Source organism: Talpa occidentalis, unplaced genomic scaffold (genome assembly GCF_014898055.3).
Source record: "Talpa occidentalis isolate TD23 unplaced genomic scaffold, MPIMG_talOcc4v2.1 talOcc4.14, whole genome shotgun sequence".
NCBI classification, from domain to species: Eukaryota; Metazoa; Chordata; class Mammalia; order Eulipotyphla; family Talpidae; genus Talpa; species Talpa occidentalis.
The window spans coordinates 24608426-24622722 of NW_023601433.1; the positions used below are offsets into that span (position 1 = coordinate 24608426).

Below are 14297 nucleotides of genomic sequence, written 5' to 3' on the forward strand. Positions count from 1 at the left end.
ATTCTGTTCTTCTTGTTCATTCCTCTGTTGGTTTGGCTTTAGGACTTCTTGTAGAATTTTTTGCAGTGGGGGTTTAGTTGTAATGAATTTCTGGAGTTTCTGTTTGTCTGAGAAGGTTCATATTTTTTCTTCATAGAGGAAGGAGAGTTTTTCAGGGTAAAGTATTCTGGTTGATGTTTGCTGTGTTGAAGTTTGCTGAATATGTTACTCCATTTTCTTCTTGCCCGTAATGTTTCTTCGAAGAAGTCAGAAGTTAACCTGATTGGGTTTCCCATATAATTTATCTTTTCTTCCTCCTTGCCAGTTTCATTAATTTTTCCTTGTCTTGGACACTTGCAAGCTTTATTATTAGGTATCTTGCTGTGATTTTCTTTTCATTATGGTACCTGGGAGTTCTTCTCACTTCTTGTATGTCTATATTCATTTCCATTTTCATGCTTGGGAAGTTTTCTTCAATTATCTCCTTGAATAATTTCTCAGTTCCTTTGTCTCTCTCCTCACCTTCTGGAATGCCTATAACTCTTACATTTCCTCTCTTCATGGAGTCTGATAATTGTCTAAGAGTCTCCATATACTGTTTCATTTGCACTTCTCTCTCCTTTTCTCTTTTTGCTCTTTTTATTTCTGTATCATTGATAGTACTAATCTGTTTTTCCATTTCATCGATTCTGTTTTCATTGCTTTTCCCAGAGTTCTTTATCTCCTCTAGTAATCATTTTATCTCCTGCATTTCTTTTCTTTCCTTTCTTAAGGTCTCAGTTTCATTCTTCAGTTCAGTGATTATTTGTCTCAAATCATTTTTTTTCCTTTTCATTTTCTTTCTGCTTTTTAATCAGCATGATTATTAATTCTCTATCTGATAGGCTGAGAAGTTCTTCCATGTCATTGTTGATTTCTGGTGACTGTATTTCTTTTTGTGGTGTATCCTCCTGCGGGCTTGCTTGGTTATTTATGCTTTTTCTTCTCCCTGTTGTTTGCTCTCTAATTAGTTCTATGCGTTGGGACACTGTGCCACTGGTGTTGGTGGGCATCTCTTTGGAGTGCTCCTTTAAGGGTGTCGGAAACTGTTTACCAGACTGAGACCAGCACTGGTAGGCCAAAACTCCACCCAGTGTTGATGCTGTGTTGCTGGGCTCTGTCCCTTACATTCCCTCCCTCTATATTTACTCAGTTCCAACAGGGAATTAGCTAGTTAGTGATTTAGTTCTGGTAACGAGGTGGCACCAGAGGTCCGTACTTGCTGACCCGTGCTTTTTCCGAGTGGTTCTCTGAGTAGCAGAGGGGGTGCGGAGGGGAGCATCACAACACGGGCTCTTATTCAAGCCGGTTGCTGTGTCTGCCCTGTGTTCACCCGGTGTTGTGCCCACTGCTTTATGAATCCCACACCCTGAATTTTGCACTCTAGGTCTCAGTTCCTGGGCTATCAGATCCAAAACACTGGCTGTCACCCTGTGCAGTGCCCACTGCTATGGCACGTCCCACGCCCTGGATCCTGTGCCTAGCTCTCAGTTCCACGATGGGGTCTTGCTCCATGCCTTATTTCCCTCCTTATCCCTGTTTGCATGGCCCACACGCTCTCAGTGCCTGAGAGAGGGTTTCCAACTATAGGGTGTTGGTGATTTTTTTCTGGTCGCTTGTTGGCCCCAGAGCTCTTTCCTAGTGACCCTAGGGAACTGTTTTTTTTACCCCTTGTGTCTGGGGGAACAGAGTGGGAGTGACGTGGAGTGCCTCAACAGCATGCGGGTCTGCGTCTGCCTTGTGCCCCACCATTGTGAGGTTCCCACGCCCCAAATTTCATGCCCTGGGTCTCAGTTCCAAAGCCCTCAGGTCCAGGATGCAGTCTGTAGCCCAGTTCAGTATCTGCAGAAATGGTGCCTTTTGCACCCTGCTCCCATGTCCATGTGCCTGACTACTCAGTGAGGGAGATTCACCTCCATGAGGGCTCCTGCACATCTTCCCCCAAGCCTAGGTCGCAGGCTCGGGGACCTGAGCAGTCGCGTTCCGTGTATGCTTTTCAAGTGCACCGCTTTTCCGCACAAGCTTACCAGCTGACCTTGGACTATTTGTAGGTCTCCTCAGAGTTTTTGTTTTCTCTAATCTCACCTATGAAATTTTAAAAGGCCAAATAATAAGTTGTCAATAGGTACAGACTGATATTAATAACTTAGTCATACTGCTAAAATAAAAATATGAATCTTTGTAACCCCAGTTTTGTACTATGATGAGGCAGGTAGGTAAAAGTGCTCATACCTAAAATGAATATTTTGGAATTAATAGTCAAGTAAGTGTATTACCTTGACAGTCAAGGTTTTCCAGATTTTTCAGATGAACTGAGATGTAGAGCCTGCATCTCATAGAACTTTTCTTTCAGAAGACTTTACTATTTTTTTTTTTTTTGGTTATTTTAGATAACAGATGATATAGCTTTATTTTTACTCATGTCAGTTTGAATTGAATTTGAAAATATTTTAGTCTCAAATTATGTGTTCTAAAGACCTGCTCAGCACTTTAAAGGCATCTATTTTTCATGAAATTATAATTTGAGACAAATGTTGGCAAAATTCTGATTTAATCTTCTCACTGTGATTTATACTTTGAACATTTTTATAAATAATTTTCTCATAATTCTCATTTTAAGGCTCAATTATTATCATTTGGACCTAGATTATCCAACACTAAGAGAATTGTATAATTCTGTGATATGTTACTTTGGCCCCAGACCCCCATTTTCAGACAAATGAGGGGTGGCAGTATGCATGTTTAGTGGGCAGGGATTGAGGAGGGAAAATTCGTAGGGGTTGAGGTCAGGAAGGTAGGTGGAGGCAGTGTCCTAAGGGTCTTGAAGGCCATTGGAATGTCTTCACTTTTATTCTGAGACAGAAGGATTTAAGCCGAGAATTGAAGTTAATGTAAAGATCTAATACAAAAGCGGGAAAATGTTCCCCAGTGTGAAATTTGCCACCACTAGTCTCGCCTCCATCTCCACTTCCCTTTGAGACTTTCAGTGGGTTGTCAAGTTTTGCAAATTGGTCAGGGAAGAATGGTTAGGGGTTTGAATCTGTTGTCTAAGCTACATAGCAGTTTAGGCAAGAGGATACCAACTTCTCTTACTTGAACTTAACTTACTTAAACAAGAAGTTGTATGATAAAGAAGGTCAATGGATGATATTTTTCAAAGTACACATGTTAGCATTGTATATTATTAACATAATAAAGTCATATTGATATAAAATCAGGAACAGAAATATCTTATTTAGGTAGCTGTGAGAAAATATCATGATTTAAAAGTAGTACCACGCTGTTAGACTATTCTTAATTTATATTGTTAAATTACCATCTTTTAAAATTGATTCTATTATTCTTTGGATTATCAGATTACATGAGTACAACTATGGGCATGATTCAATTTCATTTCTATAATTCACAATAAATTCAGTTGATATTGGTATTTTTAAACTAACTTTTTCAAATTTGAAAAATTTTTGAAAATTTTTCAATTTTTTAAAATTTATTTTTGCTTAGAAGAACTGGAGTGTAGGCCAGAGGTACAGTTGGCAGGGGTGATGATTTTAGAGATTCACCAGACACAGAATTGGGAGCAGAACAGGTGGATTTACTGAAATACACTGCTAAGGGGAACAACAGGTGAGATAGGAAAGGTCTGTTGCACCATGTGTGGGTTAGCTTCCTGGCCGGGGATCAAACTCAGGTCACAGTGATAGAACAGATACTTAACCCCTAGGCCACCAGGGAGGCCCTTCATGTTTGAAATTGCTCTCTGAATCACTGACTCAGAAAGAAACTTGTATAATTAACCAGATTATAAGCATTTAAAATGTTTTTTAATTTTCTTTAGGCACAAATAAAACCCCAAGAACTGTTTGGAGATACTCAGACTACTTCAATAAGTCAAATGGAAGTCAAAAATACAAATTTGGAAACTGAAAATTGCAGACTGAAAACTGAATTAGACTCACAGAGAATAAAATTGGAAAAATACATGCAACTCTATTTAGAAGAATCAAACTCTAGAAAATCATTGCAAATTACCGTAAACACGTAAGTTGTAAAAACAGGAATTATAGGAAAGAAACTTAGTTCACTTATTTACCTCTAAAGCATAATTGTTATAGATCCAGGTTCATGTAATTACTAAGAAGTTATTATTTGGAAAATAATGTTAATAAGTGAACTTATCTTTAAAATGTTACTGCAGGACTGTTTGAATCTCCTCTTTTGTTGATTTTACATGATTTAATTTTTAGCCCTAAATAATTTCATCTAGTTAACCTGATCTAATAGACTTTAAGATAAGGATATTTGAAACTTTATAATTTAAATAGTGTTATTGTTATAAAATTGCTTGTCATAATTCTCCCAGTAGAAATATTAATGAGTTTATTTTTTTGAAGATTACAATTTTAATTCAAGTGGTCTTCAAGTATCACTACACTTAGCACAGTTTGGCTACTGGTGAATTAATTTTCTTAATGTGATCTTTGACACTATTGCTGGAGGGCACCCTGAGACAAATTATCCTTCACAGTTTTAGATTTTCTGCTCTCCAGAAAGGCATACAAGTGAAATGAGGAAAGCTGCAGGAGGTGAAGGATAGTATCATTTACAGACTGACTACAAATAAATATTGGGTTCTGCTTCTGCTTGAGGAGGTGTGTGGAAGCCCAAATGGGTAGATCTCAACACCAGTGCCTTTGTAACAGTATTAGGGGCTTTGTTTTCCTTGGAGCTGTTTAGTTCTCTTTAGTCAGCCACCAGGCAGCTCTCCTGTTCTCCCATAGAAGTTGTTGTTCTAAGTGAATCTTCAGTGCCAAAGGTTTAACTCTCAGAGGTACTGAGTGAAATGTGTAAGGATAGTGAAAGGAAATGCTTGACATTATCCCTGAAGCCGCCTCCATCACTGCCCACCCTCCCTGCTTTGAATTACTTATTAGGAACCCTCCCAGAAACATGGGCTTCTTTACCACAATTTTAAACCCCTAATTGTAAATAGTAGGTATGCACCAACACGTTTTGAGTGTTAAAACATTGTTTTATGGGAAATTCATGTTATGGCTACATTTGTTTTTAAAGTGCAAATTGTTTAGGCAAAAATGAAATATAAGGATTTGGGTTTTTCAGTCTTCACGGGGCCATCAAGAAGCTAACAGAAGTCAATACTGAACCTCTTGTGAAGGAAACACATCACGAATATGTATTCAACGCGCCTCCTCCAAGGCTAGACCTACTGCTATCTTCTGCTACACGTTCTATTAATAGTCTTAATAATCGTTTCATGCTTGATAGTTATCTTACAACAAGAGGAAATTCAACAACTTTTCCTACCTTCAGCCCATGGCCTTAAAAAGAAAGCACACACACTTAACTATGACAAGGTTAGTTATATTACCTTTTGACAAATTTTATATTCCCTTGGATTTCAAATTTCTGATGCAATATTCATTTGTACTTAGACAAAATTCTTAGTTGTTCAACTGACTTATTTATACACGCGAAGTAAATGTCAGTTACTTGTGCTCATAAAGTAGATATAAAATTTAAAATTACAAGTCCCTGGTGCTCTCATTTTCAAAATCACTGACATTATTGAATTAGATGTAGCTAAATCAACACATTTAAAATTTCTTGAAAATCTGTGTTTAATTAGATCTTAGAAATTAAATATTAATGCTTGATAACTGGCAGTATACTTTGAGATACTTTGGCTTACTTTATGATTGATTTCAGTTGGACTGTGGTTCATCAGAATTTTAAAGTTTCTCTGTACATTACCTGTCTCATTTTTCCACCATGCAATAACTTTATGACTGACATCTAAACAGATGTTATCATTTACAGTAACTCCTTTTTATGAATTAAGCATAAATTAATTATTAAAAATTAATTTCTGTTGTCACTATCTTACATAAGAATACATCCTTAAGCACAATTTTATCTTTTAACATTTTTATCTCTTTTTTATAAAATATGGACCACTTCCCAAATAGTCAAATCAAACAACTATTTGAATTTTTATTTTATTTTAAAGATTTATTTATTTATATAATAGCTGGGGTATAGGCCAGAGGTGCGGGAGGCTGAGAGGATTCACCAGAGACAGTGGGGAGCAGAGCAGGCAGACTGACCGAAAGCACTGCTGAGGGGAGCACTGGGCAGGACAGGAGAGGTCTGCTGCTCCATGTGGAAATCTCCCTGGCTGGCCGGGAATCTAACCCACGCTGCAGAGGCTGGACAGCTTCACAGCCCTGTGTTCAACCCGCTGCGCCACCGGGGAGGCCAATATTTGAATTTTTAAAATCGAGTTAACTTATGTTTCTTAAACTTGCAATCACTGAATGACCACTACAAGAACAATGTAAAGGAATCTTTTAATACCAGCTAGCTTTATTGGCTATCATTTTTATTAAAATTTCTACTTCAATCAATGCACATTAACTTACTGTTTTGATGGTGTTTTCATGTTCTGCTTTTTTTTTTTTTTGCAAATTAAAAAAGTTTTTATTTATTTTTTTTTCATACTTAATATTTTTTTTTTCCCTCAATACAGTGCAGGGGGAGGGGACAATAGCTGTAATATACATGGAAAGTGTCCATGAGTGGTTTCTGAAAGTCTTGAAAGTCTCCCTTCCCTTTTTTTTTTTTTAATAATAAATTTTATTTTTATATTCCCCATACAATTGCAACCCCCCCATTCTGACCCCAGTCCCTCCCCTCCCGCCCCCCACCCCAAAAAGTGTCTCTGGTTCATAGTTTTTTGTTGATTTTGATTTTCACTTTCTTATCGTTATTCATTTTCCTGGTCCCTTATTTAAGTTTTCTAGATTCCTGCTATGAGTGAGACCATCCGGTATTTTTCTTTTTCTTTTTGGCTTATTTCGCTGAGCATGATCCCTTCCAGCACCATCCATGTTGCTGCAAATTGCATGTGTTTATCTTTTTTGAATGCTGAATAATATTCCATGGTATATATGTACCACATCTTCTTGATCCAGTCATCTATTTTTGGGCATTTGGGCTGTTTCCAAAGCTTAGCTATTGTAAATAGTGCTGCTATAAACATAGGGGTGCAGGTGCTCTTTGGAATTGATGTTTCTGTGTCCTTTGGGTAAATACCTAGGAGTGGAATTGCTGGATCATATGGAAGCTCTATGTTTAGTAGGTCCAGAAATCTCCATACAGCTTTCCACAGTGGTTGGACCCGTTTGCACTCCCACCAACAGTGCAGAAGAGTTCCTTTTTCTCCACACCCTCGCCAACATTTGTTGTTGCTAGTTTTTTTAATATGTGCCATTCTCACTGGTGTAAGATGGTATCTCATGGTAGTTTTGATTTGCATTTCCCTGATGACAAGTGATGTTGAACATTTTTTCATATGCCTGTTGGCCATTTGCATTTCCTCTTCAGAGAAGTTCCTTTTTAGCTCTTCTGCCCATTTTTTGACTGGATTATTTTCTTTGTTGTTGTTGAGTCTCATCAGCTCTTTGCAGATTTTTGTGATCAGTCCTTTATCATTAGTGTTGTGTGCAAAAATGTTCTCCCAGTCGGTGGGGTTTCTCTTTGTTTTTGTTATTGTCTCTTTTGCTGTGCAGAAGCTCTTTAATTTGATGTAGTCTTCATGTTCTTCTTAATGAACATAAAAGCAACAACAGCTCATTTTAAAAGAAGTCTCACATGATTTTTTGCATTTGGGTTCTTGTCATAATAAATCATGGAACAGTAAAGCTAAGAATTCTTACTCAGCTTTGCAGCTAAATGGGTGTGGATACTTCAAAGTTGTGAAATTGGATTATTTGATAGAGAAAGAAAATGAAAGTCAAATATGGCTTTAAATTGTTAAATATTCTTTTTCTCACGAAAATTTTAAAAAATCAGATAATGTATCATTTTATAAGGTAGAATATACATACAGAAGCAATGTTAGAGAAGATTTTTGAGGAAATTTCTTTGCCTGTTTTGGGGGAAAAAGTTGTTTGTTTTTAATGTTTTTAGATAAGTGAAAAAGCAGTTTAAGTTTAATGTTGTGGTTCCAAGTCCGTGGTCCTCTTGTGGGGCACTGGTTTATTATGCTAGTCTTAGTAAGAAGGATCAAAAATCACTACTCTATCAAGATACAGAAAGACATGTCTCCATAATGACTTCAAATGCCTCAAAAAAGTTGTCTAAGAGTTACTTTGGAAGAGTTCTTTGTATACCTGAATATCAATCCCTTGTCAGTTGCATGCTGTGTGGATATTTTATCCATTCTGTGAGATGTCTTTTTCATCTGCTAATATGTTCTTTTGCTGTGTGAAAGGTTTTTATTTTGATGTCATCTCATCTGTTTATTTGGGTTTTGTTTCCCTTGCCTTAAGAGTATAGACTCCAAAGACATCTATGTCAGTGATGCCTTGAAACCTATCAACAATGCTCACCTCTATGTATTTTATTGTTCATCCTTTATGAACTTATCATTGTACTTGGAGTTAGAGAGTGGGTCTAAGGTCTTTCTTCCCCACATGTCTGTCTGATTTTCCTGCCCCACTTGTTAAAGAGATGTCCTTTTCTCCATTGCATGGTTGTGGCGTTTTTGTCATAAATTGGGAATTGATATATGTGCAGCTGGATTGCCATGCCTCTGATTCCGTTCCAAAGCTTTGTGTCTGCTTTTATTCCTATACACTATTGTGTTAATTACTAAATCATAGTGTTTAAAATCAGGTAACGTGCCTCCATGTTTGCTCTTACCTCAGGATTGCTTTAGCTCTATTTATTTCTGGCTCTACCCTTCCTTCACTTCTTTCATCCTTGTGGAAATAGCAACCTGCACACAGAAACTTTTCTCAGAAAAGATGGGCTTCATCAGCTTCTTGTGTTTCTAGTAATAAGGTCCAAAACAAAACAAAAACCTATACTCATCAACTAGTCCTCGGTCCAGCAATAGCTATCACTTGATAGGTGACTTTTAAATCTACACTCATTTAGTTTGTCATGGGTTTATCTTTTGCCCCCAAGGGAAGTTCCAGTATCCTCAGCATGGAATAAAAGCAGCCAAATAAATTTGGATCCTGCCAACTTACATATCCTTATCTCCCACTACTTCCTTTGCTGTCCCTTTGCTTTAGCATCTGACCGACCGAGACTGTATAAAGCCACAGTGCATTACCTTCTCTACAGCTCTTTGGCTCCGCATCTCTTCTCTGTCTGGCATATCCTTGCCTTGCCCTTCAGGTATCAGTTCATATATCACCTCCACCAAAAAGCTGGAAAATAGTGACACAAAACCGTGAAGTTCCTTCCGTGTTCCAGTAGCTCCCTGTTCATACCTGTCATACTGCATACATGATCACTGAGGAGCGGACCGTGCCATCTCTGTATTGTCATTCCAGTGGTTGTCACAGTACCTTAGCACATGCTTGCTGAATAAATGAGAAATGAGAAAATCGGAAGCGCTGATCCTTAGCCACAATAACAATTGATTCAATGTGCAATGGACAAATTACGTTTGCTGTCTTCTATTTTGGAATGTAGTGGCACATAAATAACGTTTCATTTGAATACTGATGAAGGGCTCTGCTCTATTTTCTTTTTAACAAGTTATCTTAGTCATCGACAAAGTATTTATTTAAGAATCATTTATTTATGCATTCAAGATTATAATTCTGTGTAGTGTTTTTCCAAACATGATTTTTCAGTCATGTTCCTTCCAAGACTAGGTCACCCAAGTAAACCATTGGCTTCATCCCACAAACCTGTGTGCTTTCACATCTGGCCTCTTATTTATTTGTGCTTTTTTTTTTTTTTTTTTGAATAAAGTAACCAGCCAGGTCGTCTTCTCAAAGTTCAGCTCACTGGGAGGGATTTTCTTTAAAAATGTGCTACAGGTGTCTCAGAGAGAAACCGCAGTGAGGTAGCCTTGTGCATTATGATCATACCTGCACATTGTGAAGAACTAGCAAGAAAAATGCATGTGATCAATCCATAGCTGCACACCAGGTAGCAGAGGATGTGTTCATTTGTCCAAGAATTGTAACCACATCTGCGACAGCCGCTGCATTGGGAGTCACCACCTCGTTAACCATATGATAATCCATCGTCACTGTCCAAGAATATCTTCTGTGCAACACGACATCAAGCATGTGGTTGGAATCACCAACTCGGCATTTTTCGAGTTCTTCATGGTGATACTAAAGCTTGCATTTCCTCTAAAAATGTGATATTGCTTATGTCTAGATAGGCACCAGTCTAGAAACTTCCAATTTGCCATAATAGTCTTCTCTCCAGAGGTCAGTCAGTATCAGCCAGTAACCTTTGTTGGGAATCTATCAGCTTTGAGTTATAACGTATCCTGATCATGATGAATGGAACTTGGAAGAAAAATGTAGGGTGGGTTTGGGGACCCTCTGGGACATTTATGTACTAAAACCACACATTTAGCACCCAGTCTCCATAAATGTGTGCTCTGGTAGACAACAGTTACATTGTGGTTCCCTGGAGTCAATGTTAACTCAGAATTAATGTCCTGTGTTCCCAAGGTTTCTGGTTATTTCCATTTCCACATTGCACATTCACCTAATCAAGGATTAAAGGTCCTTTTGGGGATGACAGGAAGACAGATCATAGGATCATTTTTGGCAGTTATCAGGGGTTTTAATCAAGTTGACCTGGCTGTCTTCATTCAAAGAACTGTGGTATCATAAACTGACTCACTTCTTGGAATGGATTTAGGGGCCATGATAATTTATGTTTATGATTCAAGTGACACTTTGTTCACTTGACCTATAACTTGTCAAGTAAGAACTCTGTAAAAAAAAAAAAAACCAAACAAACAAATAGTGATGGATCCAGGTGGACTGAGGATTGAGCCGGAGTGACAGGGACCAGGCAGGCGGCATAAATGAGGGACTTGGCAACCAGCACTCCAATCTCCTGCGTCTTAGACATTGGCAGATGATTCAATCCTTTAAAGAACAACACTGCAGATGGGCTCCTACCAAAGAGTCCCCGGCTGGGAGTGGAATGTGGGACCATGTGCAGGTCAATCTGCTCCAACACTTTCTTGTGGTTCCCTCCTTCGATTGAGGCCACCAATGGAAAGGAGTCCTCCTAATGGTGCAGGCACCATGCACCTGCCTTTTGGTCACATGTGGCTAATGAGAAATGGCACGGGTGCCAGCAGGTACAGGAGATGCAAGGGAAAGTTAAACTCGTGTTTGAGGATGGCTTGACACTGGTAGATTTTTACCTATCCTGCAGATCCTGTATTCTTTGTATCACCGACGCTGATTTGGTGGCAGGGAATGGCTACAGAAAGAGGCTTGTTCGGGCTAGAAATTCTAATACTCTTCAAGGGATTGTAGTAGTTGAAAAAATTCAAATGAGTGAACAGTACTTCCCAGCCATACAGAAGTTTACTGTGTTGGACCTAGGGATGGTCTTGCTTCCAGTGGCCAGCCAGAGGGAGGCATCCTGCCTCATTATGAAGTTAGTTCAAGAGCAAACCAAAGATCCCAGTAAAAACCCTTTTCTCATGAAGAAACAGGCTCAGATTTCTGAGCCCCACCTTCTTAGAACCGTGCAACAGATCCCAGGGATTGGAAAAACTAAAGCTCCCCTACTGCTTCAGAAGTTTCCAAGCCTCCAGCAACTCGGTAAAACTTCCATCCAACAACTGGAGCCAGTGGTCAGACCAGCAGCAGCACAGCAAATTCACTCCTTCTTCACTCAGTCCAGGTGACACTTGCCGCCTTCGTTCTGCAGTGTTCTTTTAGACCACAAGGGACAGGATCCTGTTTTCTTTTCATATTTCAAAGCCACAACAAAAGAATTCCTCTCCAGCAACTAGTGGAAGAGTCCAGATTGGAGCCTGCCTGTTGTCCTGCCCTACTCTCTGGGTCCAGATATTTCAGCTAGTGCGTCCCTGGGGGCACTGCCCTCCTCCTGCTGGCCTGAAGAGGGCCGGTGGGGCTCTTCCCAGAGTCCATTTAATTAGAGATGCTCAGACTCAGCAAGAATCCAGCTTGGGAAGATTTTTATGTGACCTTGATCTGTATGTATCATGAAAAAGGCTTATCAAGTTTCAGGTGATAGATAAGACTATCTGTAAGAAACAAATAATGAAGAACTGTGGACCATAAGCCCCTGTTCCTGGTGGCAGAGCTGCTGTTCTCCAGGTCTGTGCTTTGAAAACTACTGCCAGTGTAAATAAACAGTGGGACTGCCTTTTTTCTTCCTCCCTTCCTCCCTCCCACCCTGGTGGCTGCACAGTTTGTTTATAACATGAGGCACATCTTCCGAACACAGAAAGCCGGAGCCTGGAGTTCCTATTTAAAGATAAAAAGCCTCGGGTGTCCCTGGTGGCACAAGGGAGTTAAGCACCACGCTATGAAGCGATCTGCAGCCCCTGCAGCATGAGTTCCATCCCCCGCCGGCCAGGGAGAAACCCACATGGTGAGGCAGACCTCTCCTGTCTCACCTGCTGCCCTCCTCAGCAGTGTGTTTCAGTCAGTCTGCCTGTTCTGCTCCCCACTCTGTCTCTGGTGAATCCTCTCACTGCCCCCGGCATCTCTGGCCTGTATCCCAGCCCTTGTATGTGTAAATAATCTTTATTAAAAAAATAAAAAAATAAAGATAAAAAGCGAGTGTGTGTGAGGGAGGAAAAGAATGTTTGTTAATGTATATCCCAGCAATGGGAAGATCTACATGGGGCAGCTGAATGCAGAGAGGAGAGCCAGGGACCAGGGATGCAGCCGCTTGTTCAGAAAAGTAAATACAATTAATGATGTGTTCAAAAAAAAAGATCAAGTAAGAATTCCGTAGGCTTCGTATCAATCTCACTTCTGGAAACACCTGGACAATGCCAATGTGCCCGAGTCAGGTGGATCTGATTGCTCCTTGTACCCAGCCATCTATTATGTTCATGAATGAAGAAATGTGTTACATCATTACTTGTAAGTGCTGAGTAAGCGGTATGCCTAGCAAACCATTAGTTTTTTATAAATCAATCTAATCATTATCAAAAGTCTAAAAGCATTCCATGACTTTTGAACTGTTTGCTGAATTTTCATGTTCAAATGTGCATTGACATTCCATGTAGAATGGAAAAGTCCCATTCTAAACCCTTTCCCTCCATAGGACATAGTCCAACCACCTCAACTGTCCGTCGTCACCTATGCTGCTTTTACACACTTGTGGATGATGTGACTTTTCTAGAATGTACTATAGGAGAAAGGGTTATAACATTAAATGTGCTTGACTATTTATACATACATATGACTACATGCACACATGCTGTAGGCACCTGCATGGACCAGGAGTCCTTCTGGAAATGAAAACTTTACAGGAGTCTAGCACAGCATGTCAGCATAGCAATCTCTGGTAATCAGGCTGTGAATGTGGGAATAGAGACAGTGACCACATGAGCTGGGGGTCTCAGGGCTTTGGGCCCTGGTGAATGTGTGCCCCGTGACCAGCAGGGGGCACTGTGGGATGGCCCCTGGGCAATTCACTCAGAGGAGCCAGGGCCTGGGGGCTGAGTGCTTGGCTACCTGATGGAGATTGAACTGTTGTGTCCTCCCTGGTCCGGCACAGCCCTCTGAGCAGGGCCCTGTGTGTGGTGTCAACAGGTGCTTCCTCCCAGGGCTCTCCCAAGGGGTGAAGCAAACCCTCGTCTTTCTCAGTGTGGGGTGTGAGCTGAGCTGCAGCACTAAGGCTCAGGGAGGGCTGAGAAGTCCCTGGATGGAAGCCCATTTGCATGCACAGCCCCTCCTGTGGCAGAGGGTGGGGAAGAAAAGGAGGCCTGGGGAGCCCAGCCCCATGTGGGGCTCAGGGGCTGTGAGCACCATGGCCTGGACGCCTCTCCTCCTCGTGATCCTCTCTCACTGCACAGGTGGGGGGGCACAGGCCTCAAGGACCAGGGGTCACTGCAAGCTTTTTTCAGTCTGTCTCACACAGTAATTCATAAAATTGTATCTGGTCCTTGTCCCTTCACCCATGAGTGTCTGTACTTGCAGGTTTCCTCTCCCAGCCTGTGCTGACTCAGCAGCCCTCCCTCTCTGCGTCTCCTGGAGCAACAGCCAGACTCACCTGCACCCTGAGCAATGACGTCAGTGTCCAGAGCAAAAAGATATTCTGGTTCCAGCAGAAGCCAGGGAGCCCTCCCTGCTATCTCCTGAACTACCACACAGACTCAGATAAGGGCCAGGGCCCCGGGGTCCCCAGCCGCTTCTCTGGAGCCAAGGACACCTCGGCCAACGCGGGGCTCCTGCTCGTCTCGGGGCCGCAGCCTGAGGACGAGGCCGACT

The 14297-nt window shown here is 40.7% G+C and overlaps 1 protein-coding gene and 1 pseudogene across 1 annotated transcript in view; both read left to right on the forward strand.

Moving 5' to 3' along the window:
• LOC119244444 (ankyrin repeat domain-containing protein 26-like) overlaps positions 1-14045 on the forward strand; it is a 33088-nt gene extending 19043 nt beyond the window's left edge. Inside the window, exons 8-10 of the mRNA XM_037510218.2 lie at positions 3857-4059; positions 5140-5393; positions 14007-14045. Of these exons, the coding sequence (XP_037366115.2) occupies positions 3857-4059; positions 5140-5362 (426 nt within the window). The 3' untranslated portion in view covers positions 5363-5393; positions 14007-14045. The remainder of the gene's footprint in view (positions 1-3856; positions 4060-5139; positions 5394-14006) is intronic.
• LOC119244445 (Fanconi anemia core complex-associated protein 24-like) lies at positions 10789-11761 on the forward strand (annotated as a pseudogene).
• Positions 14046-14297: the final 252 nt, after the last annotated feature.